Source organism: Nicotiana tomentosiformis, chromosome 11 (genome assembly GCF_000390325.3).
Source record: "Nicotiana tomentosiformis chromosome 11, ASM39032v3, whole genome shotgun sequence".
NCBI classification, from domain to species: domain Eukaryota; kingdom Viridiplantae; phylum Streptophyta; class Magnoliopsida; order Solanales; family Solanaceae; genus Nicotiana; species Nicotiana tomentosiformis.
Window position 1 is genome coordinate 123,833,731 of NC_090822.1, and position 25,837 is coordinate 123,859,567.

Consider the following 25,837-nt stretch of genomic DNA (forward strand, 5'->3'; position numbering starts at 1 on the left):
GGGTATGCAGAAAGTCATTTAACATGTGCATCCATTTATTTCTAATTCCTTCACTGATTGGATGGGAAAAAGGCTAGACTATGTATATAAGGACAATTTGCCAAATTACCTATGAGCTAGCCCTTTAGTTTGGTAGGTATATAGTTCATTGAACATGAGGGTATTAGATACAGTAGCGTTTTGCGAATTTAGGATTTAAATTTTATGGGTTCAACCTTTAAGATTTTTAGCATTGAACCCATTATATTGTTAAAATTATGGGTTCAATCAAATATTTGTGAACTTTTATACCCAAATTTATGTTCCGCGTTAAAAGTATCGAATTCAGATAAATTAGGTATTAAAGAGCTGAATACGCCCCTAGTGGTGATACGCAGGGGAGGAGCTACAGTAGAGGGTGCGGGTTCGGGCGAATTCAGTGACTTTTTTCGAGACCCTGTAATTGTATTGAAAAATTTACTGTTTCTATATAAATATATCTTGCCGAACCCAGTAACAAAAGAGGCTTGGATTCAATGGTAAGAGTTCTTGGTTCGCGCAGAGAACATGTGGGTTCGAATGCCGCTCGAAGCAGTGTGCTATTTTATTATTTTTTACAAAAAAAAATATCAGAAAGCACAATTGTTTTTTACAAAACAAATATCAGAAAATACAAATTAAGGACAATGTAATTCTCGAACAACTACAAAAAGAATTTCAAAAAGCACAAATTACCGACATGTAATTCTCAAACAACTCCAAAGGACACTTTTTGACTTACTTTAGACTAAAATTTATTCTTTTTAATACATAAAACATAAAGCGTTTTCTCTTTCTAATAAACAGTTCATTTTAAACAAAAACAGCCAAGTGCCAACACACCTTCTGTCTTTCTAATTCTCAAATCAAAAAGTTAGATTTCTTTGCCTGTCAATCTTTTGATGATTTGATCGCTGCTACAACCCTCTGCCGGAGCCGGATGCCCTCAAGTTCTCGTTGTGTATGCTCTTACTCTCTTAGAAGTTAGACCCTTCTTTCTTCTTCAATTCCTCTTTCCTGATTTTTTCTCTTCATGTTTTCCTCTTATATTTTATATTTGACAATTTATACAAAATCTGATTTTTAATCTTTGATTCTAGAGTTGTCCCACATTTTGAACTTCATTCTCTTTGTCAATTTGTGCTTTTGTACTTTGTGATGGTCGGTATTTGGTGCATCCAAGAAGATTCAACGATGAGGCCTACTATGAGGAAAGTCACTCAAATGCTTGATGGATCTGTTGAAGTGACTACTCCACCTTTCCCTTATACTTTCAGCACTACTATTTAAGATGAGCCTCATTGCTGTGCAATTTCCGCCGCGGTATATCTTTATATCTAAATATAAAGTTGAAGCCAAGGATGGATGAATGTTGTACATTGCTATAGATGTGGTTCTAGCAGCTGATCAAAAGGAAGCAAAAGGTCCTTTCTTGCTAGATAAATGTTACTATTAGACATCATAAGAACAATTTTGGTTATAAAATATTCGTTCTGATATCATGTCAAAGAATTTGAGCATTCAAACCAAAACGTTAAAACAATATGCAGAGTACTCCAAAATCCTTATCAATCTCTATGAGAAACTCATCACTAGAGATTAGATTTGTGCTGGTAACTGTTGATCTGTATATAACTAGTGGAAAGGGGGGAGCTATGCGTTTTCACATGTCAAGATGAACATGTAATAAATTCTGATCAAGGTTGTTTTACGCTGAGTATTGTTTTTTATCATGTGTAATAGTCAAATTTATCTGTTCATAATCTTGCCAAGTGAGCATATAAATGAGTATTAATGGTTCTAATGCATCAAACTACATTGTGAATACATTATACACCCAAATCTGTCTTCATGAAAGAAAGGATAACAGAGTTCTAATATTTTTTCGCAAAAAGGACAGAGAGAAGGCATTAGAACTAGAAGTACCAGTAGGAACTGATATTGATTCAATGAACATTTACAAAAGAAACTAAAAACAGCACATTTGGCTTGCATTATTGTTATTTCACTTGCATCTTATTACAAAATTCATGTCTTGAAAATCAAATGGAAATGCTATAAGGAACACCTTTTCCAGTAACACCAGGTCCAGAAAATGGTTTCAACAGTTCATAAGGCATAACTCCAGCTCCATTTCTGTTCATCAAATTGCTATCAGCATTTCTACCATCAATAATCCCTTCAAGCTCTTTCAATCTTCCAGAAAAAATTTCGAACGCCGCATTAATCACAGGATTCTCAGCCCAGTAAGGTTCTATTTTTTCTCCAAGATATTCTTCATCTGGAGAATGATTAGATAAAACATCCAAAATTGCCATGACTTTTGTTGCCTGCATTTGTGATGGGAAGCATTTTAATAGTGCATCCCCTGGTCTTTTCAAGAAACTCTCCCATTCTTCATCAGTTGGATCCTCAGTTGGCATTTTTGCTCTAGCAGTTGTTGGCCTATTTGGAAAGTAGCCTACATATGCAATAGCACAGTCAATATTCTATGATTTATAAATACAATAAATAGAAAATGGAACTTCCATATTTAAGAAATTTGGAGAAAGTGGATTGATGATTACAATGACAATGTAAATATTTATACAGTGTTTTAAAAGGCGTGGGTGTAAGGCGGGGCGTAAGCCCCGAGGCGCGGGGCGTAAGCCCTATAGGTATTTAATTTTTAATATTTTATAAAATAATATAATGACAATTAATATTTATAAACAGGTAAAATTGCATAAAAATTGAAGAAAACTATATATATGTGTGCTCCATCCCCACAAAAAACTAATCAAAACAATCTATTATACGTTACTTACAAGCACAAGTAATTTGAGTCTAAAAGAATAAAATTTTCTATATGGAGGAACAAAAAGGATGATTAACCTGCAATTTGAACTTTGAATTTGCTGCTATGAAGAAAAATATAGTTCTCTTTGTATTTGTAAAAAAAATTAAATATTTATTGCTTTTGGGAGATATTAGCAGACTAGCGGACAAGATAAAAATTTGGAAAAACCATGAATTAGGGCTTAAATCAATAAAAAAAAGGTCTTTACTTTTAAATTTAATACTTTTGAGTTCCTTTTTAAACCTTTTGAGTAATTACCAAACTCACTTTTGAGAATTTGGGTATTATATGAAGGACTAATTCAACAAATTTTGTTTTAATTTGAAAAAGTCTTTGGGGCTTACTCCTTACTAAAAAAGCGCGCCCTGAACTCCCGGGCGTTGGGGCGTACGCCTCTTGAGACTTTCGCCCCACACCATTGCCATGGGGCATTTTTGGTATGCCTCGCCCCGGGGCTCGCCCCAGAAACGCCTTTTAAAACAGAGGATTTATATGCTATAAGCGTAGTTTTAACTTATGATAGTAGATAGTTATCATTTTTATCAGTTTACTGCTTAATATTTATCGTAGGGATTTGCTTGTAGTTAGCTTATAGATGACTGATTGTGTAAACGTGTTTTCACATTAGCCGTGCATAGAACTAAAATTTGTTTTAAAATGAGTTTAACTTCTAGACATCGATAGTGTATAAGAACTTTTATACTATCAGGTCAACTATAAGATAACTACAAGTAACTATCCACAAGAACTGAGATCTTTAACTCGAAAAATAAGGCCCGGGGGAGGGGGGTGGGTTTACCTGCATAGCTGTATTGGCCAAAGTTTACTGCTGCATGGTGTCCAGAAGTTACCCAAATTATTGTTGTGATAATTCCAATTAAGTCATCTGGGGTGTTTAGTTCTGGCCACCACGGCTCGTCTTTCTTGTCACCATGTCCAACATCTTTTATCTCTGTCCACCAAGTTTGGAGTTCTGTATCGGATTCTATGAGTTCGGTTTCTGTATAGTAATGGTTGACATAGTCTGTTACCCATTGTTTAAGGGTATCCCATAGTACTAAACCATCATTTGCAAAAGGGTAGTCTTCTATTGTTAGTTTCAAACCATATGGTGCATCTGAATCTTTCACAGCCATTCCCCTATTAAAGTTTGCACAAATAACATGTTATGTGGAAGGATAAAATGGAACACTCGGTATTTTTAGCGTAAATAATTTTTATACTATCAGATCACTTAAAACATAACTGCATGTAATTCTCCATAATAAGTGGGATCAGTAACATGAAAAATCAGACAGATAATAACTTGCTACGACACGTTAAAATACACTGATAGCGAATTACCTGCTAATGAGGTCTTCTGGGAGTGCCTGTCGGTCAAATCGCCATTCAAGACCATAAGCAACAGAGCTTAACTCCACGGCGTATTTGCCAGGGAAAAATGAACTCTCAATAATTCCATTGGCATTAATAAGAGCTTCTCTAGCTAAGGCATTTATTTCCATTGTGTATCTGAAATGAGGATGCAGTAATCTGTATATCGGGTGCATTGCGCTAAGTTGCCTATTTGTTGCTATGATGTATGGCTCTGTAGCACAATGAGTTCTTAGCCTGCAAAAACCAATTTCATAGTATTAATATTCCTATGATGTTTTCTAGCCAGATAGAGAGCGATCACTCAACTATGAACACTAACTGAAAGCGGCCGGGAATATAATACATGTGTCCTGATCACTTACCAGTGACTAACCAGCTGGTGATAGCCAGAGTCTTGAGCAAGAACATGAGCTTTAGCTAATTTCCAAAGCCAAGAACCAGTGGCATGCCAAGTAGGGCAATATACTTGTTTCCATTGAGGTTTATCATATACTGGTGGCCTTGTTAACTCAATGGCCAAAGGTCTCAATGTGCCATCTGGTGTCAAGAAAAATAGAGTTCTTGATCCATATACCACTCTTCCTTTGAGTTCATTCACTTTGTTAACATATGGTAACAGCAAATCATGATAATCTAGGATAAACAGCTTCTTTTGTTCAACTGCCTGCATTTACATATAACTCAAGAATTAATTAAGCAGGAGGAAGACTATAGGCACAGGCTTGTCAATGGATTATTTGCACTGTAGGGCATTTTTTGAGGCCACTGTTTAAATTATATCCCCTTAGTTCAGTGGACTGAAGGGGAGCCTTGGCGTAACTGGTAAAGTTGCAGCCATGTCACTAAGAGGCCACGGGTTCGAGCCAAAGAAATAGCTTCTTGCAGAAATACAGGGTAAGGCTGCGTACAATAGACCCTTGTGATCCGTCTGCTCTTTTTTTAGTTCAATGGACTAAATTTCGCCTTTAAAAATAGTTGGATGAATTACTTTTTGTCTTTTTGCAGCCAAATGAACTAATAGAGGACATAATTTAAAGAGTGACCTCCAAAAAGGCTATTTATGCAATAAAAGGATGTGTGTCCACAAACAAAACAGAAATTAATGTTTTTTCTCGCAATTTCGAAAAAGAGAAGGATTTGTATATACCTCTTCAACAGTCATGAGTCCTCCAATTTCTTGTTCAATTAGCTCTTTTGTGATTGCTGATTCAGGAGGTCCATAGATCTCAGGGTCTAACTTGCTCTTCAATGGCCATTCCTGGAATTTTCATGAACTATTTTAGCTTAGTGTTTCAATCAATAAATTGATCGTTTAACCAAATTAATGTATGGACAGGTTTAGAAAAGACATTAGTTATCGAGCAATTTTTCTAAAGCAAGAAGTAAGGAATTGAGCTGCACTAAAACAATAATTGTAAAATAACATAAAATAAACAAGATAATACCTCTGTTTTAAAAGGTGTTTCTGGGGCGAGCTCCGGGGCGAGGCATACCAAAAACGCCTCGGGGCGATGGTGTGGGACGAAAGTCTCAAGAGGCATACTCTCCGCAATTTGAGGCGTACGCCCGGGTGTTCGGGGTGCGTTTTTTAGTAAGGAATAAGCCCCAGAGACTTTTTCAAATTAAAACAAAATTTATTGAATTAATCCTTCATATAATACCCAAATTCTCAAAAGTCAGTTTGGTAATTACTCAAAAAGTTTAAAAAGGAACTCAAAAGTATTAAATTTAAAAGTAAAGACCTTTTTTTTTTTATTGATTTAAGCCCTAATTCATGATTTTCCCAATTTTTTATCTTGTCCGCTAGTCTGCTAATATTTCTCAAAAGCAACGAATATTTAATTTTTTTTACAAATACAAAGAGAACTACATTTTTCTTCATAGCAGCAAATTCAAAGTTCAAATTGAAGGTTAATCATCCTTTTTGTTCCTCCATATAGAAAATTTTATTCTTTTAAACTCAAATTACTTGTGTTTGTAAGTAACGTATATTAGATTGTTTTGATTAGTTTTTTGTGGGGATGGAGCACACATATATATAGTTTTCTTCAATTTTTATGCAATTTTACCTGTTTATAAATATTAACTGTTATTATATTATTTTATAAAATATTAAAAATTAAATACCTATGGGGCTTACGCCCCGTACCTCGGGGCTTACGCCCCGCTGAGGCATAGGTAAAACGTCCCGCCTTACGCCAACCCTTTTAAAACACTGGATAATACAATATAAGCATAAGGTGGTTCAGACATCGCGATTGTAAGAGGAAAAAAAAGAAAAAAAAAAAGGGGATAACATACCGTAACCAAGCGTATACTGCACGGGTTGAGACCAGCTAAGGTTTGACGAGCAAACTCCACATCATTAAACCAAGAAAATTTGTCCCCTGCCATGACCATGAAAATATATAACTTAATTTTTACAAGAATTTTTATCAGATTAGTTGCAATTTACTGTTGGATGAATTTAATATATTACTTCTTTTTTATTAACTTTTTACCAAAATATTCGCCTTAATTATATTTACCTTAAATTTGTGGTCTAAGTAAATTACAGATACTTGTATTGCTATAAATTATCTCATCAATGGTAAAATAAATTTTAAAGTTAAGTTATTTTTAGATATAGAAATATAACATTCTTTCTAGGACACACTAAAAAAGAGTATTCCACATAAATTGAGACAGGGGGTATTAAATACTCCAAATAGTTTTGTAAAAATTTTCAATAAAGATTTAATACACACTTTTGTAAGGTATAGATTTCAACAATGTTGCTCGAATCCTTAAAAAATATAGCCGCATCCGTATCGAACCCATATATTGTGCATTTTTGGAGGATCCAGATAGGTGCGACGTCATTTTACAGCATCCGAGCAACAAACATAAATTTGAAGTGTAATATTTTTGATTTGTGAATTTTTAAAGGATATCAGCAATTGTAGCTCGGATCCTCGAAAAATGTAGCAGCATCCTTATCGAATCCAAACATTCTGCATTTTCAGAGTATCTAGATAGGTGCGACGTTATTTTGGAGCATCTAGGCAACATACATAGGTTTGCAATGTAATATTTTGATTTATGAATTTTTTAAGGATCCGAGCAACACAAATTTCTATATTTACAGGTTATAGGAACTTACTTTGAAGCAATTCAGGGGTTTCAAAGAGCAAGACATCTTTTTGGGTATCAGAAATGGCCTTAATGAGCCTTGGTATGATATTCAACATGGTACTTTTATCGTTAAGGGGTGGAAGTCTGACTCCGACGTTGAACAGTGAGTCAATGGCCGGAAAATGTGGAAATCCGACGTCCGGATCGATGGCGACGGACTCCAACGCCGGTACCACCGCGTGCAGAACGGAGTAAAGTGTGTTGCCTGAGAATGTTAAGCTCTTCACTTCTGAGAATGCTTCATCTCTTGGTACATATACAAAGGCACTCCTTGATTCAGATAATGGATCTGCAATGCAACCACAAAAACGAGTACTATAAAATCCAATTCGAGTTTAATTTTTATGCACTCTCTATAGAACTTTTTTCATTTTTTGGTCACAAAAAGCTTATTACATATGTAGGTTAAATTACAATAGATAAAATATTTTATATTATTAGTGTGTATACCTTAAATCTTTACAAGATTTTTGTGCAAAAAGCAAGGCTTGGTAACATGCCCATAATAAGTCTAACATGTTATAGCATGACAATCTACTGATAGTGTAAATTTTGTTTTTCCCTGTTAATGTACATATAATTTCGAGTCAAGCTAAGTTTAACTTTAACACAATCACCTAAAAATTAATTATGGGTAACTACCTATAATAAGTATAATTAGCAACTTGGATAATAAGACAAGCAATCACTTGCAACAGATTAAATTACATAATATTATAAAATTATTTACACTACAGTGTATAATCAGTTAAGTTTGTTTAGAAATATTATAAACTTAGAAAGTATTATTCCATATATGTGACGTAGTTTGACTCGGCTAAGATAAGATTTTTGAAATTTTTGTTCTTAAGCATGCTATAGTATTTGCGTGGCTATAAGACATTTGAAATTTATTGTCTTAAATATTCCATACGGCCGTAAAAGTTCCTTATTAAGAGTAAAATGTGTAAAATGAAAAGTGTAAATTTAACTTATTTTCAAATATAGAAATATGTTGTCCTTTTTTATAGGGATCTTTACACAAATAGCCGGCCGGATTCACTGTTCATTTTTCCTAGACGGTATACATAGATTATATACGATTATACACATATTATATATGGATACATATATTATATATTAACTAGTTATATTTAGTTTAAGCGATTGAATGGACGACAATTTAGGCTAATTCTTCTTTTTCGAACGGATTAATAAAAATGTGTGTCATATAAATTGAAACGTGGAGTACCTTTCTTGCTCCTTGGGCGACCAGTTCTGCATCTTCTAGGATAAGGTAATTCTTTGCCACCTATTACCCGTCTTTTAGCATCATCACTAGCATCAGGATCTCCAATATCATTGTATACATCATAATCATATACTCTCTCGAATTGTTTACGTTCTCCAAATCCATCACCTCTCATTATTACAAGTTCTCTTTCTCTTAATCTCTTAATTGCACTTGGTGTTTGAGATGGTAGATATGACTGTCATGGCCAAAAGAACAAAACTCTATTAGTAATAAGCAGTAAATTTATCCGCACTAAGTATTTTATATCAAATTATACTAAGTTATTTTGGTTGAATTAAATAAAGAAAAGAATGTATATAAGTTAATTACTATAATTTAATGATAATATGTTTGTGAAAACCTAAGGCTGGCCTGCATCTCAATATTATGCAGACAATATTGAAACATAAGCCTGGCCTGGTCTAGGACTCTAGGGGGAAAGCCACTAAAGCAATTGCTTTATGCCTCCTAGAATTGACGGCCCCAAAATTTTCAAATTATATACTTATTTTATATTATAAAATTATTAGTAAAAGATACTAGATTTTATACTTGTTTTTTAGACTGCGATAGAGGTTATTCAAATAAATAACTCGAGTATTATAAATATGCAATATATGAAGTAAACAATTTGATGACGACTGCAATAATTAAAGAACGAAATCTCTTGTATAATTGGAGTAACCTTTTGTCACTTCAGAATAGACTTGAACCATTTTTAAACGTATGAAATGTGGTACAAAATTGTGATTATTAATTTATAAAAATATTATCTAAACCGTCATATATATATATATATATATATATTTTGTAAAAATATTATCTAAACCTTAACGAGTAGAATTACTACATATTTAAATGAGAGTAATAAGTAAATAAATGAATTATCAAAACACATACAAGATGATCGCCATACCATCATTACAAAAAATAATATTTTATTAAATAAATTTAAGCCTTTTATCGAGGTTTGGCTCTGGACCATCAATAATTGTTGTGCCGCCAGTGCTGCATGCATGTTGCTCTTTACCCGTTAGATAGAGACATGTTGCTAGCGGAAAGGACACAAGAAGAGAAGCCCAGTGTATGTAATATTATATGACATAATTAATAGGACCACTAGGTCCATATATAACTGTGATACATTTGTCTAGTTTATAAGTGAAATGAAAAATAACAAAACACATGTTACGAGAAATGGACCCCATTAGGTTATTACTCTCTCCGTTTTCAATTTAAATGATATAGTTTGACTTGAAATAAAATTTAAGAAAAAAAAAGATTTTTGAAACATGTGGTATCTTAAAAGCTTAAAGGGCAAAAATTTTGTGGGCCATGATATTTGATTAGCAATAAAATCTTCTTATTAAGGGTAAGTAAAATGGTAAAATAAAGACCTTAAAAGTTAAATTATTTCTAAATATATAAATGTGTCATTTCTTTTTAAAACAGACTAATAAATAAAGTGTGTCATTCAAATTGAAACAAAGAAAGTATACGAAGAATCATGCTCCCTTTGTTCTATTTTATGTGATAGTACAGTTTAATTGATCATGAAGTTTAAAAAAGAATGAAAGATTTTTGAATCTATTCTTCTATAGCTAGATCATATTCCCGTCCACAATGAAAATCAAACCAGCTATTTCTTATTCTTGACGAAAAAATCATGTCTAAATCACGAAATATATGAAAAGAATTAAATAACTCATGTTTTTAGAGAGTTCATTACTGAAAAGTACTTAATTATGCCTATATCACTCAGAAGGTCATTCAACTAGATTTTTCAAACTTTTGATTGTCATATACATATTTTACCCTCTAAATTATCAACGTTTATCTTCTTTTTATTTTAATTTTTTTTCTCTTTTTAATCTATATTACAGACTTATCTATAGAACAAAATAAAAAATTAGTTTCCTACCATATATAATATCGGAATAATAAAATAATTGAGCATAATTTTCAAGAATATACAATGTATATTTGAAATATACCTCTATTTTAAATAAATATTTTTTATATTACGTGCATGGGATATGTATTTTTTTTAAAAATATTTTCTTTCGTTCGTAATTGCATAAATAAATTTTTGAATTTTTGTTATTAATATCAAAATTATTACCACGAACAAATTATTCTAATTAAATTTTTTACTATGCTCAATATTTTATTATTCCCACATTATATATAATTAAATACTATTTTTTTTTACTTTATAAATAAAATTTATTTATTGTTTAGGTAAGTCCATAATATAAATTTAAAAGAGAAAAAAGCATAATATTAAAAAGTAAAAAAAAAAAGATTATAAAATTTGATAATTTAAAGGGTGAAATAGGTATTTGGCAATCAAAAGTTTGAGAAATCTAATTGAGTGATCTTTTGAGTGCAGTAGACATAGTTAAGTGATTGTTTGTTACAAACAAAAGAAAAATAACTTTAGTTAAGTGTTTTTTTTACAAACGAAATAAAAATAACTTTAATAGATAATTTCGAATAGTTGAATGACCATTTGAGTAATGATTCCATTTTTAGATTACCCAGTTCGTCAATACTTATAGTTAGGCTACTATGAGAAAAAATCATTATTCTTTTTCCAACAATATAATAGGATAGTAATTATTTTGGGTAAAATAAATAAAGCATAAACGAAGAGGGAATTTTTGGCAAACCTTGTTGGTGAAGAAAATCCTTTTCTCAGGATTATCAAATTTGGAGTGAACCCAAGAATTGCAAGTAATATGAACCATGCCATGGGGGAAGCCATCAATTACTATATTCTTGACATACATTTCCTTGTGGTGCTCATTTTCTACTAAAATTGCTCCAACCTCCCCAAAGGCTTCAGGAATTACAAAATCAGCCTCATAATGTGTGTCACCATCCACATCTCGTCCACGATGTGCAAACGTCTTAATGCTGGGTTTCTCTATTCCAGTTTCTTTAAAAGATCAATAGAGAACAAAATAATTAATAATATTCAAAGAGTATAACAATTACGTAAATGCAAGTTGGGAAATACGAATGGAAATTTTATTAGGAATTAAAGAAAATGAGGAGAAGCTTGAACAATTTTGAAGCAAGAAATTAGCATAAAAGAGATATTGACCTTTTGATTTTTCCCATTTATAAGATCAGGCGGTAAACATACTTCTATATAGATGAGGTTGTAAACATAAATTAATAGTAGATAATAAAGTCTTTTTTTTTTTATAAAATATTAATTTTTTTCAGATGAGATGAAAATAGTCATCTATATTTGAAAATAATTTAACTTTAAACTTTTTATTTTATTCTTAATAATATTATTTTTTTGTCATAAAAATATTATGGCATGCTCAAGCCCACAAGTTCCTAATGATATCATGGCATGTTTAAAACCACAAGTTCCTAATGTCTTTTTTTTTCTTCCTTAAATTGTGTACTCAGTCGAACACGCTCACACAAAATATAACGGAAAGAATAAAATTTATTTTCCGTTTGAACAACTTTATAAATAAGAAAAAAAGTACGTGGAAAAAAGAAATTATGTTTGGACGATATATGGTCGTAGAGTACTCGTAGTCTGATTGAGTTTGACATTGGAAAGAGAGAGGTTCTTTTCATATTAAACTTTTATGTATTCTTCTACTATATATTCTTACTTATTTCTTTCATATTTTGGTTATGTTCACCGCAAATTAATATTTGATCAAATCATATGTAGTGTCATTTATTAATTTAGTGATTGAATTGCATCTAGCAATGCATTGCCCATATTGCTTAATGCAAGACCTTTTTGAAATTTTTGAAAATTATCTTCTTGGTACTTAATTCTGTTGTTTAATCCTATATAGGAGAATGGGAGCAAATATGTACTGGCTCTAACCATCCCCTTTAGATTTAACGGGCTCAAATATTTAACTCCATATTTTTGATATACAGAGATATATAAACTACTACTATGAAATATCAACAAATAAGTTCTGAACCCATAATTGCAATGAGTTCGGTAACGAGAACATAAAGTTAACCCATCAAGTTTAAATCCTAGAGGTTACAGTTTAATTTAGTTTCAACGGGTTTAATTGAACCGGCTAGTATTTTTCATGCAAAGCATAGTTATATGTCTGGAAAAACGCTAAAATTTCAACAAATATCAAGTCTGAAAATCATAATTTTAAAAGTATAATGAGTGCAATGCTTAAAACTTTTAAAGGTTGAACCAATCGAGTTTAAACAATTCAGTGCGGAACTTAATGAGTGAATTATGTACTTACTAGGATCAAGCTCAGCAGCAACAATCCACAAAACGAGAGTTTTACCAAGCAAATCACCAATATCATCAAGCCCTCTTGATAAACCTAAGTTAGTACCTTCAACTGTTTTTTGTACAGTCACCACTGCTTTTACACCACTTGATTTCTCAGTAGAAGTAAGCACTGCTTTAGTGTTATTTGCAGCATAATAATGAACCCTAAAATTCTTCTTCTTGTGCTTTTGTCTAAGGTTTTTACTTAAAATATTGATAGGAAAAGAGGCTAAGATTTCTCCTGAAGTGAATGAATTAGTAGTACTCCATGGGATTAGGGTTTTTGTAGGTTGTGATGTTTGATGAAGCTGAGGCTTCAACATTCTTTTAATTTCTTTTTCTCTTCTTTGGTTAAGAAGATATATGATTTGGTTTGTATAATGCTCTATAAAGGGTTCTCTTTATATAGATGATTGTTTTGCTTTATGTTTTTTTTCTTTTATTGTTTTGGTTATATCTTTGGCTTGTAGCTCTTATTTGCATGGCTAGGGTTACAGATTCTTGCAGATGATAAATCGCGTAGATATATGTAATTTCTGTCTACTGATATTTATAATTTCCAGCTGTGGAGTGAAGTTTAAACTATCACTTTGAACTTCAAGTTTCTTCTGCTTGTTTTTTTTTTCCAGAAAGCTTCGAATTTCTGGTGCATGAGTAAGCGTAACAGTAATTTTATGAGCCAAATGACACAACATTATTTGTGTTATTATCATTCATGTGTAGTAATAATGGACAATTGTCTTTCACATGAATTTGTGTCATTCTCATCCGGGGCGGATGAGAACATCAGGTTCATTTGAACTCAGTACTACTTTCAATGCGACTTATAAATTTATATGTAAAAATTTACAAAAATTACAAAAATACTAAATATAAACATATAACTTTAAATATAATGGTTTCGGATCCATACGGCTAAATTCTTGATCTGTCTCTAACTCTCATAAGTCCATTCTCGATGCATAATGTGACTGTTCAGTTGTGGAAGGAAGTAGGAATTGTTAATTCTTTCTTTCATATATAGCCAACCACAAGTTTGTGAAGTAGTTGATTCAAAGAGATAGAAAAGTTTCAATGAACTATTAATATTATCGACGTATACTTTATAGGTGTAGGGGTAAAGTTTTGAGACTTAGTGTTAGCGGACAAAGTATAACTTTACTATTACTGTGGATAAAGTTGAAAACGGTTTTGTAATATTACTGTTATATGTAGTAGATTAAACTCTCAAATGTGTAGTGAATGTTAAGAATAGAAGTTGGCAAAAGGAAGAAGAGATGGTATAGCTAGAATTAAGTTATTATTGAAGAATTAACCTAAATAGTGGCCAACCCGACCGCTTCCTAAAAATTGCTAGGAGATGGGATAATATACGTATAATTTCCTACTTATAATGTCTCTACACATATTAAAAAAATTTCCTTCTTTGTTTTTAACATTTTTCGGTCAAGGGTGAGGATGGATTACATGGATGTATTTTGTCTATAAGGAACGAAAAAAAAAAAGGAGAAACCAAAACTGATATGATTTTATCGTCCAAAATAGTCTCAGGACCGAATCATTAAGTGGCCTAAAATCATTGGGACATTATTTTTGTAATTTTGTAAAGACTCAGAGATTTTTGGATTTTTCATACATATGTGCTTTCTTATTTTTCTCTTTCTAAGCTTTCCTAATTTGGGTACTTGAAAGGAACCCAACCAAAGATAAGGCAATCTAACATCCAATGTATATGAAATATGGCGAGCATTAACTATTTTTTTTTTTTGTAGAGGAGTTTATTATGTTTGACTAGAGATTGAAGTAACCATTTTTACTTTTTCAGTAGAAATATGTATATACTCATTATGCTATATTTTATTAGCACTAGCTTTAGTGTACGATGCGTGTACGTGTGTTCCGCGTCTATTAATAATATAATCAATCATAATTCTTGTTTCGAGAGATTCAACCTTTAAGAACAGCAAATACATGATAAAAGACCACCATTATCGTCGGCAAATACCTCTAAGTTTTGCCCTAAACTCGTATACCTCACACCAACTCTCTAATTATAAAAAATAAACCGGATAGGAAAAAAAGCCGTAATAGAAATTAATGAAAAAAAGAACAAGATTTGGGCAAAAATTGAGAGAGGAACAGACCTGAAAGTTGCAACACCCAACTGCGAAGATGAAGAGAAATGAAAAAAAATATTATTTGAGAGGACAAATTGAGAACTAGAGAAAACCGACATTTCTTGGTGTGGCTTGGAAGAATCAATGTGTCTAAAATTGTGTTGAGTTGTTAATTAAAATTACAATTTTACCCTTGAGCTAAAATTACAGTAATACCATTGGTCGACCACACTTGGCTTTTCTATATAATAGAAATATTGTATACAAGTAGGGGTGTTCAAAACCGAACCAAAATCGAAAACTGAACCGAAACCGAAGCTTAATGGCTTATTGATATCGGGTTAACGGTTTAACGGATGGGGAACGGATTGAATTTTTTTTATTAACGGCTTATCGGTTTGGGGGTGGATTATTTAATTTTCTTAACGGATAATCCATTAACCCGTTAAGAATATATATAAAATTTATTTTTATCTATATATATATATATATATATATATATATATATATATATATATTAAATATCAAAACCCCTTCCGCTTCTTCCAGTACTCTATCTCTAAGTTCTAACGCCTAATTCCTAAATAATCAGAACCCTAATGCCTAAACTTCAGCCACCAGCCACCAGTAGAATTATGGTTCTCTTTATTCGACCATAATTCAACCAGCTTTAGTAGGAATTCAACCAGTACTCCAGCAGCCACCCGCAATACTCTATCTCGTCGACTTCCAGGCTTCCAGCACTCTATCTTAGTGCCCTAGTATGAAGAGCAAGCTCATATTTTTGCTTTTTAAAATTGTAAATATGGCTCCAGCACAGCCTTTGTGTTAATTATTAATATATTGTTACCTTTCTAAGAGAAATGAACAAGAAACAAAGGGAAGGGCCGCACATTTATTATAATTTTGCTTCGTTTGTGCTATGAATAAATTAATAAAAGCTTAGATACCATTATATTTAATGAGCTAAACTACTGAAATTGTTCCTTTGCATCTAAACCCAGGCAATCACATAGTTATCTCAATGAAATTTGATATCCTTGTATGATCCATGTTATAGCTAGCAAGAGTTACAGTGGCATATCCATTAGAACTACTTTTTCCTTAATTACATCATATCATAGTCTGCTTTGGCATGTAATGTAGACTACAATGTGTTCTGCTTTTTTCACTCTATACCACATCACACACTACATCATTCTTATGTAGGCATTAACAGACATGTATGTCTGGACTCAGTGTATAATTTTTTATTCTGAATTTGTATGCTAGGCGGTCAACAAACAATTAACACACGCAATATAGATTGAATTAGGCCGATAAACCGCCCGATAAGAGCTAAACCGATATCAATCCGCCCGATATCTTATCGGGTGGCTAGCGGATTAATACATTTAAAAGCCGATAACTGTTAAGCCAAATCGTTAAGAGTAATTAACTGCCCAATCCGCCCAATAAGCAGCCCTATATACAAGTACAGAAAGTAATTCAAATTTCAATGATAATAACATATAACATCGCTTAAGAAACTGTTAAATAGTATCCTACCAAATTGTCATACTATTTTTTTAGTATTCATCAAGAGAGAAGTGTCACGACCTCCGTAGGATGTCGTGATGGCACCTAGTCTCTAAGACTAGGTAAGTCGATCAATGCGGAATAATAATAAATATCTGAAATAAATAAACTACAATTTCAACTCCCAAAACCCGGTAGAAATAAGTCACAAGCTTCTAAGAATTTATTCTCAATGTCTCTATATGTCAAGGTCTAAATAAAATATAAGGAAGCAGCATAAAATGATAGAAGAGGACTCCGGAGTCTGCGGATGCTAGCAGATATACCTCGAAGTCTCCGTGCGCAGGTAACTCACTGACGTCTAGGCTGGTAAAAATATACCTGGATCTGCACAAAAAGATGTGCAGAAGCGTAGTATGAGTACACCACAGCGGTACCCAGTAAGTGCCAAGCCTAATCTCGGTAGAGTAGTGACGAGGTCAGGTGATGCCCTACTGGAATATAATAATGGCATGGTAAAATGTTTATCAATGTAGTAAAATAAAATGACATTGGAAATGAATCAAATAGTATGTCACATTTAATGACACCAAATAATTGCAAATAATATCTAGTGGAATCAAAGCAGAATTTTCTTTAACTTTATGAAAATCACAACAATTAATCGAAAGCAACTATGACCATAAATCAATATCAACAAGGGCACTACCGAGGTACCGTCTCGTAGTTCCAAGTTATAAATAATTTTACAATATCTCATTTTCTTATATCACCGCGGGAGCCTTCACAATTTATTTAAAGAAAATATTTTTCCCGAAATAGCATCCCGCGTTTTAGCCACCCTTATTACACCGCATGACTTCTAGTACTCACCCCTACTAGCCACGCGTATCAAGCCACCCTTATCTCACCGTATGCGTTTCAACACCCAGACCTTATACCACCGCATGCGTATCAATATCACAATATATCACAATTTGTACCTCAAGTGCCCAATATTTTAATTTTTCCACAAAAAATCAACAACAATAGTTTTCAATAATAAAGAGCTCACGACTCATGCCTGAATAATCCAAAAAAAATAATCTTACGAAAATATTCAAGAATAAATAATTCAGGAAAATAATATTTCAAATTTTTAATACGTTACTTTAATATCAAATTTAAAAATGTCAAATACTTCATATTAATAATATTTAATTTAAAGAAAATCAACCTTCAAATAATGCACAATATAAAAGAAACCAAGTTTCAATTAAACAAAAAAAATAATTAGCAGGAAAAGGTCAAGCAAATTTAAAAAATATAAATATTAAATCAATAATGAAGAATATAACAAAATAAAATAATTTAATTAATGCGCAACAATGATCTACACAATTTAAAACATAATCTTTCACATTTAGCCCGTGTACACACTCGTCACCTCGTGTACACGACTTTTCACACATTACAATTATCAATCGTAGGGGAATTTTTCCCACACAAAGTTAGACAAGTCACTTACCTCGACTTGCTCTAATTTAACCAAGTATTATATTTTTTTCTCGATTTTCCGACTCCGATCGACTCGTATCTAGTCATAATTAATTCGATACAGCCAATAAAAATTATAGTAATCAATTTCATAAGAAAATATTATATTTTTAATAAAATCCGAAATTAGCTCAAAATTTGCTCGTGGGGCCCACATCTCGGAATCCGGGAAAACTTTTAAAATCCGACAACCCATTCAATTACGAGTCCACCCATACCAATTTTACCAAATTCCGATAACAACTCGACCTCCAAATCTTAAATTTTCGTTTTTGGAAGATTTTACAAAAATCTTGATTTTTCTTCCATAAATTCACGGATTCATGATGTAAATGAGTATGAAATCATGAAATATAATCAATATAGGATAAGGAACACTTACCCCAATGTTTTTCCGTAAAAATCGCCCAAAAATCGCACAAGAACCGTGCTCCAAAAATCCAAAACGAAATGACCATTTTTGGTCCTTAAGTTTCTACCAATCCGTCACTAAAGTCCATTTTCTGTCACTAAAAGTCCATTTTTCGTTACTAAAAGTCCATCAGAAATTGCTCTACCAGCCTTCCTTCAATCGATCATAACTTTATGTACAAATGTCCAAATGATTAATGCTGTAACTTTCTGGAAATTAGAATCAAACGACTACAACTTTCATGTTTTGAAACGTTTCCGATTCCTTATGAAATTCGAGATATAAGCTTCCAAAGTCGGCTCCACACATCAGAAATATTTTGCGAAATTTCCAGCAGAACTGCTCTACCAGCCTTCATTCAATCCATCATAACTTTCTGTACAAATGTCCAAATGATGAATGGTTTAACTTTCTGGAAACTAGAAGCAAAGAGATATAACTTGTATGTTTTAAAACTTTTCTGATTCCTTATAGATTGCGCGATATAAGCTTCCAAATTTGGCTCCACGCACCCGAAATTTCTACAACAGAAATTTCCAGCAGCCTTCTTTGTCCGAAATCCATTCCGTTTACCTTCCGAAATCCACCCGAGACCCTCGGGACCTTAACAAATCATACCAACATGTCCCAAATACAATACGAACTTAGTCGAGGCTTCAAACCACATCAAACAACATCAAAACGACGAATCGTACCTCGAATCAAAATCTATGAACTTTGAACTTTCAAATTCTATATCTTGTGCCGAAACACATCAAATCAATTCGGAATGACTTCAAATTTTGCACACAAGTCATAAATGACAGAACATACCTATTTCAATTTCCAGAATCGGATTCCGACCTCGATATCAAAAAGTCAACCCCCCGGTCAAACTTTCCAAAAATTCAACTTTTGACATTTCAAGCCTAATTCCACTATGGACTTCCAAATAAAATTCTGATCATGCTCCTAAGTCCAAAATCACCATACGGAGCTGTTGGAATCATCAAAATTCTATTCCGGGGTCGTTTGCACATAATTTGACATCCGGTCACTATTTAAACTTAAACTTTTAATTTTTTATCAAAATTCCATATCTCGGGCTAGGGACCTCGGAATTTGATTTCGGGGATACGCCTAAGTCCCAAATCACGATACGGACCTACCAAAACTATCAAAATACTGATCCGAGTCCGTTTGCTCAAAATATTGACCAAAGTCAACTCAATTGAGTTTTAAAGCTCTAATTCATATTTTAATTCATTTTTTACCTGAAAACTTTCTGAAAAATTTTACGGACTACGCACGTAAGTCGGGGAATGATAAATAGTGCTTTTTGAGGTCTTAGAATACAAAATTAATTATTAAATTTAAAGATGACATTTTGGGTCATCACATTCTCCACCTCTAAAACAAACGTTCGTCCTCGAACGGAGTTAGAAAAAGTACCTAAGCTGGTGAATAAGTGTGGATAACAGCTGCGTATATCATGCTCGGTTTCCCAAGTTGCCTCCTCGGCTGGATGACCCCTCCACTGAACCTTCACGGAAGCAATGTTCTTTGACCTCAGCTTTCGAAAATGCCTATCCAAAATAGCCATTGGTTCCTCAACATAAGATAGATTCTTGTCCAACTGAACCGAACTGAAGTCTAACACATGAGACAAATCGCCGTGATATTTTCGAAGCATGGAAACATAGAATACCGGATGACCGGCAAAGAGACTAGGTGGTAGTGCAAGTTTGTAAGCCACCTCTCCAATTCTCTCAAAAATCTCAAAAGGCCCAATATACCTAGGGCTCAAATTGCCCTTCTTCCCGAACCTCATCACACCCTTCATAGGGGAAACCCGGAGCAATACCCGCTCACCAACCATGAATGCAACATCACGAACCTTCCGATTCGCATAATTCTTCTATCTAGATTGGGCTGTACGAAGTCAATCCTGAATCAACTTAACCTTTTCCAAGGCATCCTGAACCAAGTCTGTACCCAATAGCCTAGCCTCGCCCGGTTCGAACCAACCCACTGGGGACTGACACCACCTACAATACAAGGCCTCATACGGAGCCATCTGAATATTTGATTGACAATTGTTGTTGTAAGCAAACTACGCAAGTGGTAAGAACTGATCCCAAGCACCCCCAAAATCTATCACACATGCACGAAGCATATCCTCCAGTATCTGAATAGTGCGTTCGGACTGCCCGTCCGTCTGAGGGTGAAATGTTGTACTCAACTCTACCCGAGTACCCAACTCACGTTGTACTGCCCTCTAGAACCGTGATGTAAACTGTGTACCCCAGTCAGAGATGATAGATAATGGTATGCCGTGAAATCTGACAATCTCGCGAATATAGATTCGAGCCAACTGCTCGGAAGAGTAGGTAGTCATTATAGGATTGCAATGAGCTGACTTGGTCAATCTATCCATAATCACCCAAACTGCATTGAACTTCCTCTGAGTCCGTGAGAGCCCAATAACGAAATCCATAGTGATCCTCTCCCATTTCCATTCTGGAATCACTAACTTCTGAAGCAATCCACTCGGTCGTTGATGCTCATATTTCACTTGTTGACAATTTAGACACCGAGCTACATACTCCACTATGTCTTTCTTCATCTTCCCCCACTAATAATGTTGACTCAAGTCCTGTTACATCTTTGCAGCACCCGGATATATGGAGTACCGCGAACTGTGAGCCTCATGGAGAATCAATTCACGAAAACCATCTACATTAGGCACACATAGCCTTCCCTGCATCCGTAATACATCGTCATCTCCAATTGCGACTTCTTTGGCATCACCATGCTTAACTGTATCCTTAAGGACAAGCAAATGGGGGTCATCATACTGATTCTCCCTAATACGATCATAAAGAGAAGACTGAGAAACCACACAAGCCAAAACTCGACTCCGTTCGGAAATATCCAATCTGACAAACTGGTTGGCTAAGGCCTGAATATCCAAGGCCAAAGGCCTCTCTACTACCGGTAAATATGCTAAGCTGACCAAACTCTCTGCCTTACGACTCAAGGCATCGGCCACTACATTGGCCTTCCCAAGATGATAGAGAATGGTGATATCATAATCCTTAAGCAACTCCAACCATCTCCGCTGCCGTAAATTAAGATTCTTCTGTTTAAACAGATGTTGTAGACTTTGGTGATCGATGTAGACCTCACAATGGACACCGTACAAATAATGCCGCCAAATTCTTAAAGGCACGAACAATATCTGCTAACTCAAGGCCATGGACCGAATTTTGATTTTTCTCATGTACTTTTAACTGTCTGGACGCGTAAGCAATCACCCTACCGTCTTGCATCAATATCGCGCTGAGACCAATACACGACGCGTCACAATACACAGTATAAGACCTTGAACATGTAAGTAATACCAACGCTTGTGTCGGAGTCAAAGTGATCTTGAGCTTCTGAAAGCTTAACTCACACTCGTCTGACCCTGTAAATGGGGCACCCTCTTGGATCAATTTGGTCTTAATAGTTGTTCATAATCAATTACAGAATCGTTATTTAACCACATGTTAACAAAAATCTCGTTGCAAACCTTCATAATACTGATAACTAGATGCGAGGCATGAAGACTTCATAATTATTTACCCTAATTAACGAGTCACATTTAACGCCACCTAGGCGGGCACCTACCTCGTAGGTTAAAAATTAATAATTACAACACGAATTTGACAACTATGCACAGAGAATTTCATATAAGAATTTTCAAATAAGCCTAACAGGCATGACTCCCTATTAGTACTATAGTACAAATTTAATTTCACAAGGGAGAACTTAAACACAAGAATTTTCCTCACAAGGATCTCGTCCTTATATAACTTCCACCGCAGCTCGTAGCCCGGTTTAAAAATATCAATTTATATAAAAATATGAGGATCTCGTCCTCAGTTCTGAATCACAAGTAATATGCACATCGTGCCAATTGAAAATTTCCATTTTCTCCTTTTAAATAATTTTGGTTACACCAAATCACAACACATAATGAACCCCACACCGGTAGGGCATATAATTCATAATTTGCAATTAATTATTCGGAATTTACATCAAAATTTATCGAAATGAGTAACAGAAAGCCACATTTAGCCTCGCAGCTCTTATTAGTGACCAACACGAAATGATAGGCATAGTTATCTCCATAAAATCTCCCAACAGGGGTAAACACATAAGTAGATTATAGAATTATGAAGCTCACTCATAAGTGGAGCACAATAGGAAGACTCGTTTCGATATTGAGAACCGAATCAACTTAAGGAAATTATTTCTTTATATTAAATCGAGGTCGTACCTGTAACGACACCATCTGATGTAGCGACCCCCGCCATATCGTAAAACAGATATATCAACGGCTGGGTCTCCACCTCTAGGACGCCTTTTACCCGTCTGTCCTCCACCCCTAACTGGTCGTGTGGGTGGTGTTGTAACTGCAATGGGGCACGTAGCCTGAGTGCTTTGATGAAATAAGTCTCTCCCAAGTTTTTGACAATTTTTCTCATGATGTGCCTAGTATCACCGTATTCATAACAACCCTTTTACGGGTTAGGCTGCTCATATTGAGTATGTGCCAGATAACTGGAATAACCATTGTAAGAACTCATGTCGGTGGTGCATTAAAAGAACTTACTGGAATACCCCGAGTAATCCGATGTGCGGACTAGGCTGACCGACTGCCCGACCCCCCTCCATAATGATTTATACTTGTAGTGTAGAATCCACTGAATCCCCCAGAACTTTGAGACGTCTTGGTCTCCTTAGTTTCCTTTTTTTTCCTCACCCCGAACACATTCTAATATCTTGGCAATTTGTACAACTAGCAGAAATGAAGTATCAACTTGTAGCTTTCGAGTCGTACAAAATTTTACGATCATAATTGTGTCCTTTAATGAGTCTATAGACTCGCCCTCTGGCTGTAGGAAGCAAAGTAGGAGTATGACGGGCTAAATTATTGAACTTGATGGCATATTCTAACATTGTCAATGGTGACATGACGCAACCGTTCAAATCCTATGCGCCACGTATTACGGAGAGTCCAGAAAATAAACTCTTTCAAAAGCGTTTCTGAGAACTGAGCCAAGTGGGTGGTGTTGTATTGGACGGTCTGCTCTCTTCATAGGCTTGCCACGAACACCGGTGGAGAATTATCTCTCCCAAGGCGAATTTCTTCTTTTGTTATACTGACTCTACACTGTTGAGCTGACCAATTTCTTAACATACTCTTCGACTCTTCTTTGGGGTAACCCTTACCCCTATTTATACACAACGATCACAAAAGTAGAGCTCCATACAGACAAATCTTGTCACGAACCACATCGTCCAGACTCTCGTCAACAAGTGTACTTACTCCGAAGCACCCCAAAATCCACAACAGTGACGTCCACGCTGAGTAGACCTTCTACAAATTTAGAGTTATTTCTATAACTCCTTTGGTTTTGAAGTATTGGATTATTAAGGAGGCGGACATACCGCAAGTCCCAACCTTATCCTCTACAAAATCTCAGGTCTTAAACATGTGTAAATTTTAGGGAACCTTTAAGTACCACATATATACATTTCAGGCCAAAACTGATATAATACATGACCCCGCAATCCACCCATTCGTAGTGGACTCCCCCTACTCGGCGCGAAGTCATAGGTCACAACGTCCGATGATCCACAATAATAACCTTCACAGCTTGTATAAATCAATCAGACGCCAACGTCCGTTGCACCCCCACATGATTCACTAGGTGATCTCTCAATACGCCCGCATCTTCAGTCGGAACCACACGTTGAGGCAATGTTTGAGCATCTCTGGCTCCCTCATAGTCCATCTACGGCATCACGAACCGTCGACGCACAACTGATACCGAGTGTGCAATGTCATACACGAGTGGATACAAAGGAATATAAGATATATGTTTCAAGCTAAATCAATGCCGCACGATAAGGAGTCAAAGAAGTGAATATTTCCTAACAGTTCCATAGCCTCTCGAAGATAAGTACAGACGTCTCCATACCGATCTGCAAGACTATACTAAACCTTCTTGTGACTCATGACACCTATGAACCTAGTGCTCTGATACCAACTTGTCACGACCCCAAATTCCCTCTGTAGGATGTCGTGATGGAACCTAGTCTCCAAGACTAGGTAAGCCTATCAATGCAGAATAATAATAAATATCTGAAATAAATAAACTAAAATTCAAACAATTTCAACTCCCAAAACCCGGTAGAAATAAGTCACAAGCTTCTAAGAATTTATTCTCAACGTCTCTATATGTCAAGGTCTAAATAAAATATAAGGAAGCAGCATAAAATGATAGAAGGGGACTCCGGAGTCTGCAGACGCTGGCAGATACCTCGAAGTCTCTGTGCGCAGGTAACTCACTGATGTCTAGGCTGGTAAAAATGTACCTGAATCTGCACAAAAAGATGTGCAGAAGCATAGTATGAGTACACCACAGCGGTACCCAGTAAGTGCCAAGCCTAACCTCGGTAGAGTAGTGACGAGGTCGGCTGAGGCCCTACTGGAATATAATAATGGCATGGTAAAATATTTATCAATGTAGTAAAATAAAATGACATTGGAAATGAATCAAATAGTATGTCACATTTAATGACACCAAATAATTGCAAATAATATCTCGTGGAATCGAAACAGAATTTCCTTCAACTTTATGAAAATCACAACAATTAATCGAAAGCAACTATGGCCATAAATCAATATCAACAAGGGCACTACCGAGGTACCGCCTCGTAGTCCCAAGTTATAAATAATTTCACAATATCTCATTTCCTTATATCACCGCAGGAGTCTTCACAATTTATTTAAAGAAAACATATTTTTTTCCGAAATAGCATCCCGCGTTTTAGCCACCCTTATCACACCGCATGACTTCTAGTAGTCACCCCTACTAGCCACGCGTATCAAGCCACCCTTATCTCTCCGCATGCGTTTCAACACCCAGACCTTATACCACCGCATGCGTATCAATATCACAATATATCACAATTTGCACCTAAAGTGCCCAATATTTCAATTTTTCCACAAAAAAATCAACAACAATAGTTTTCAATAATAAAGAGCTCACGGCTCATGCCTGAATAATCCAAAAAAAACAATCTTACAAAACTATGCAAGAATAAATAATTCAGAAAAATAATATTTTAAATTTTTAATACGTTACTTCAATATCAAATTTAAAAATGTCAAATACTTCATATTAATAATATTTAATTTAAAAAAAATCAACCTTCAAATAATGCACAGTATAAAAGAAATCAAGTT

The 25,837-nt window shown here is 34.5% G+C and overlaps 1 protein-coding gene across 1 annotated transcript; it reads right to left on the bottom strand.

Moving 5' to 3' along the window:
* Positions 1-1,974: 1,974 nt before the first annotated feature.
* Positions 1,975-13,335, bottom strand: LOC104086420 (linoleate 13S-lipoxygenase 2-1, chloroplastic-like). Its single transcript, XM_033653454.2, has 10 exons — positions 12,941-13,335; positions 11,354-11,622; positions 8,640-8,877; positions 7,377-7,697; positions 6,536-6,621; positions 5,382-5,492; positions 4,597-4,898; positions 4,202-4,468; positions 3,657-3,997; positions 1,975-2,479 (listed from the first exon to the last, which is right to left on the bottom strand). The coding sequence occupies exons 1-10, from the start codon at positions 13,293-13,295 to the stop codon at positions 2,061-2,063; spliced, it is 2,709 nt and encodes a 902-aa protein (XP_033509345.1). The 5' UTR covers positions 13,296-13,335; the 3' UTR covers positions 1,975-2,060.
* Positions 13,336-25,837: the final 12,502 nt, after the last annotated feature.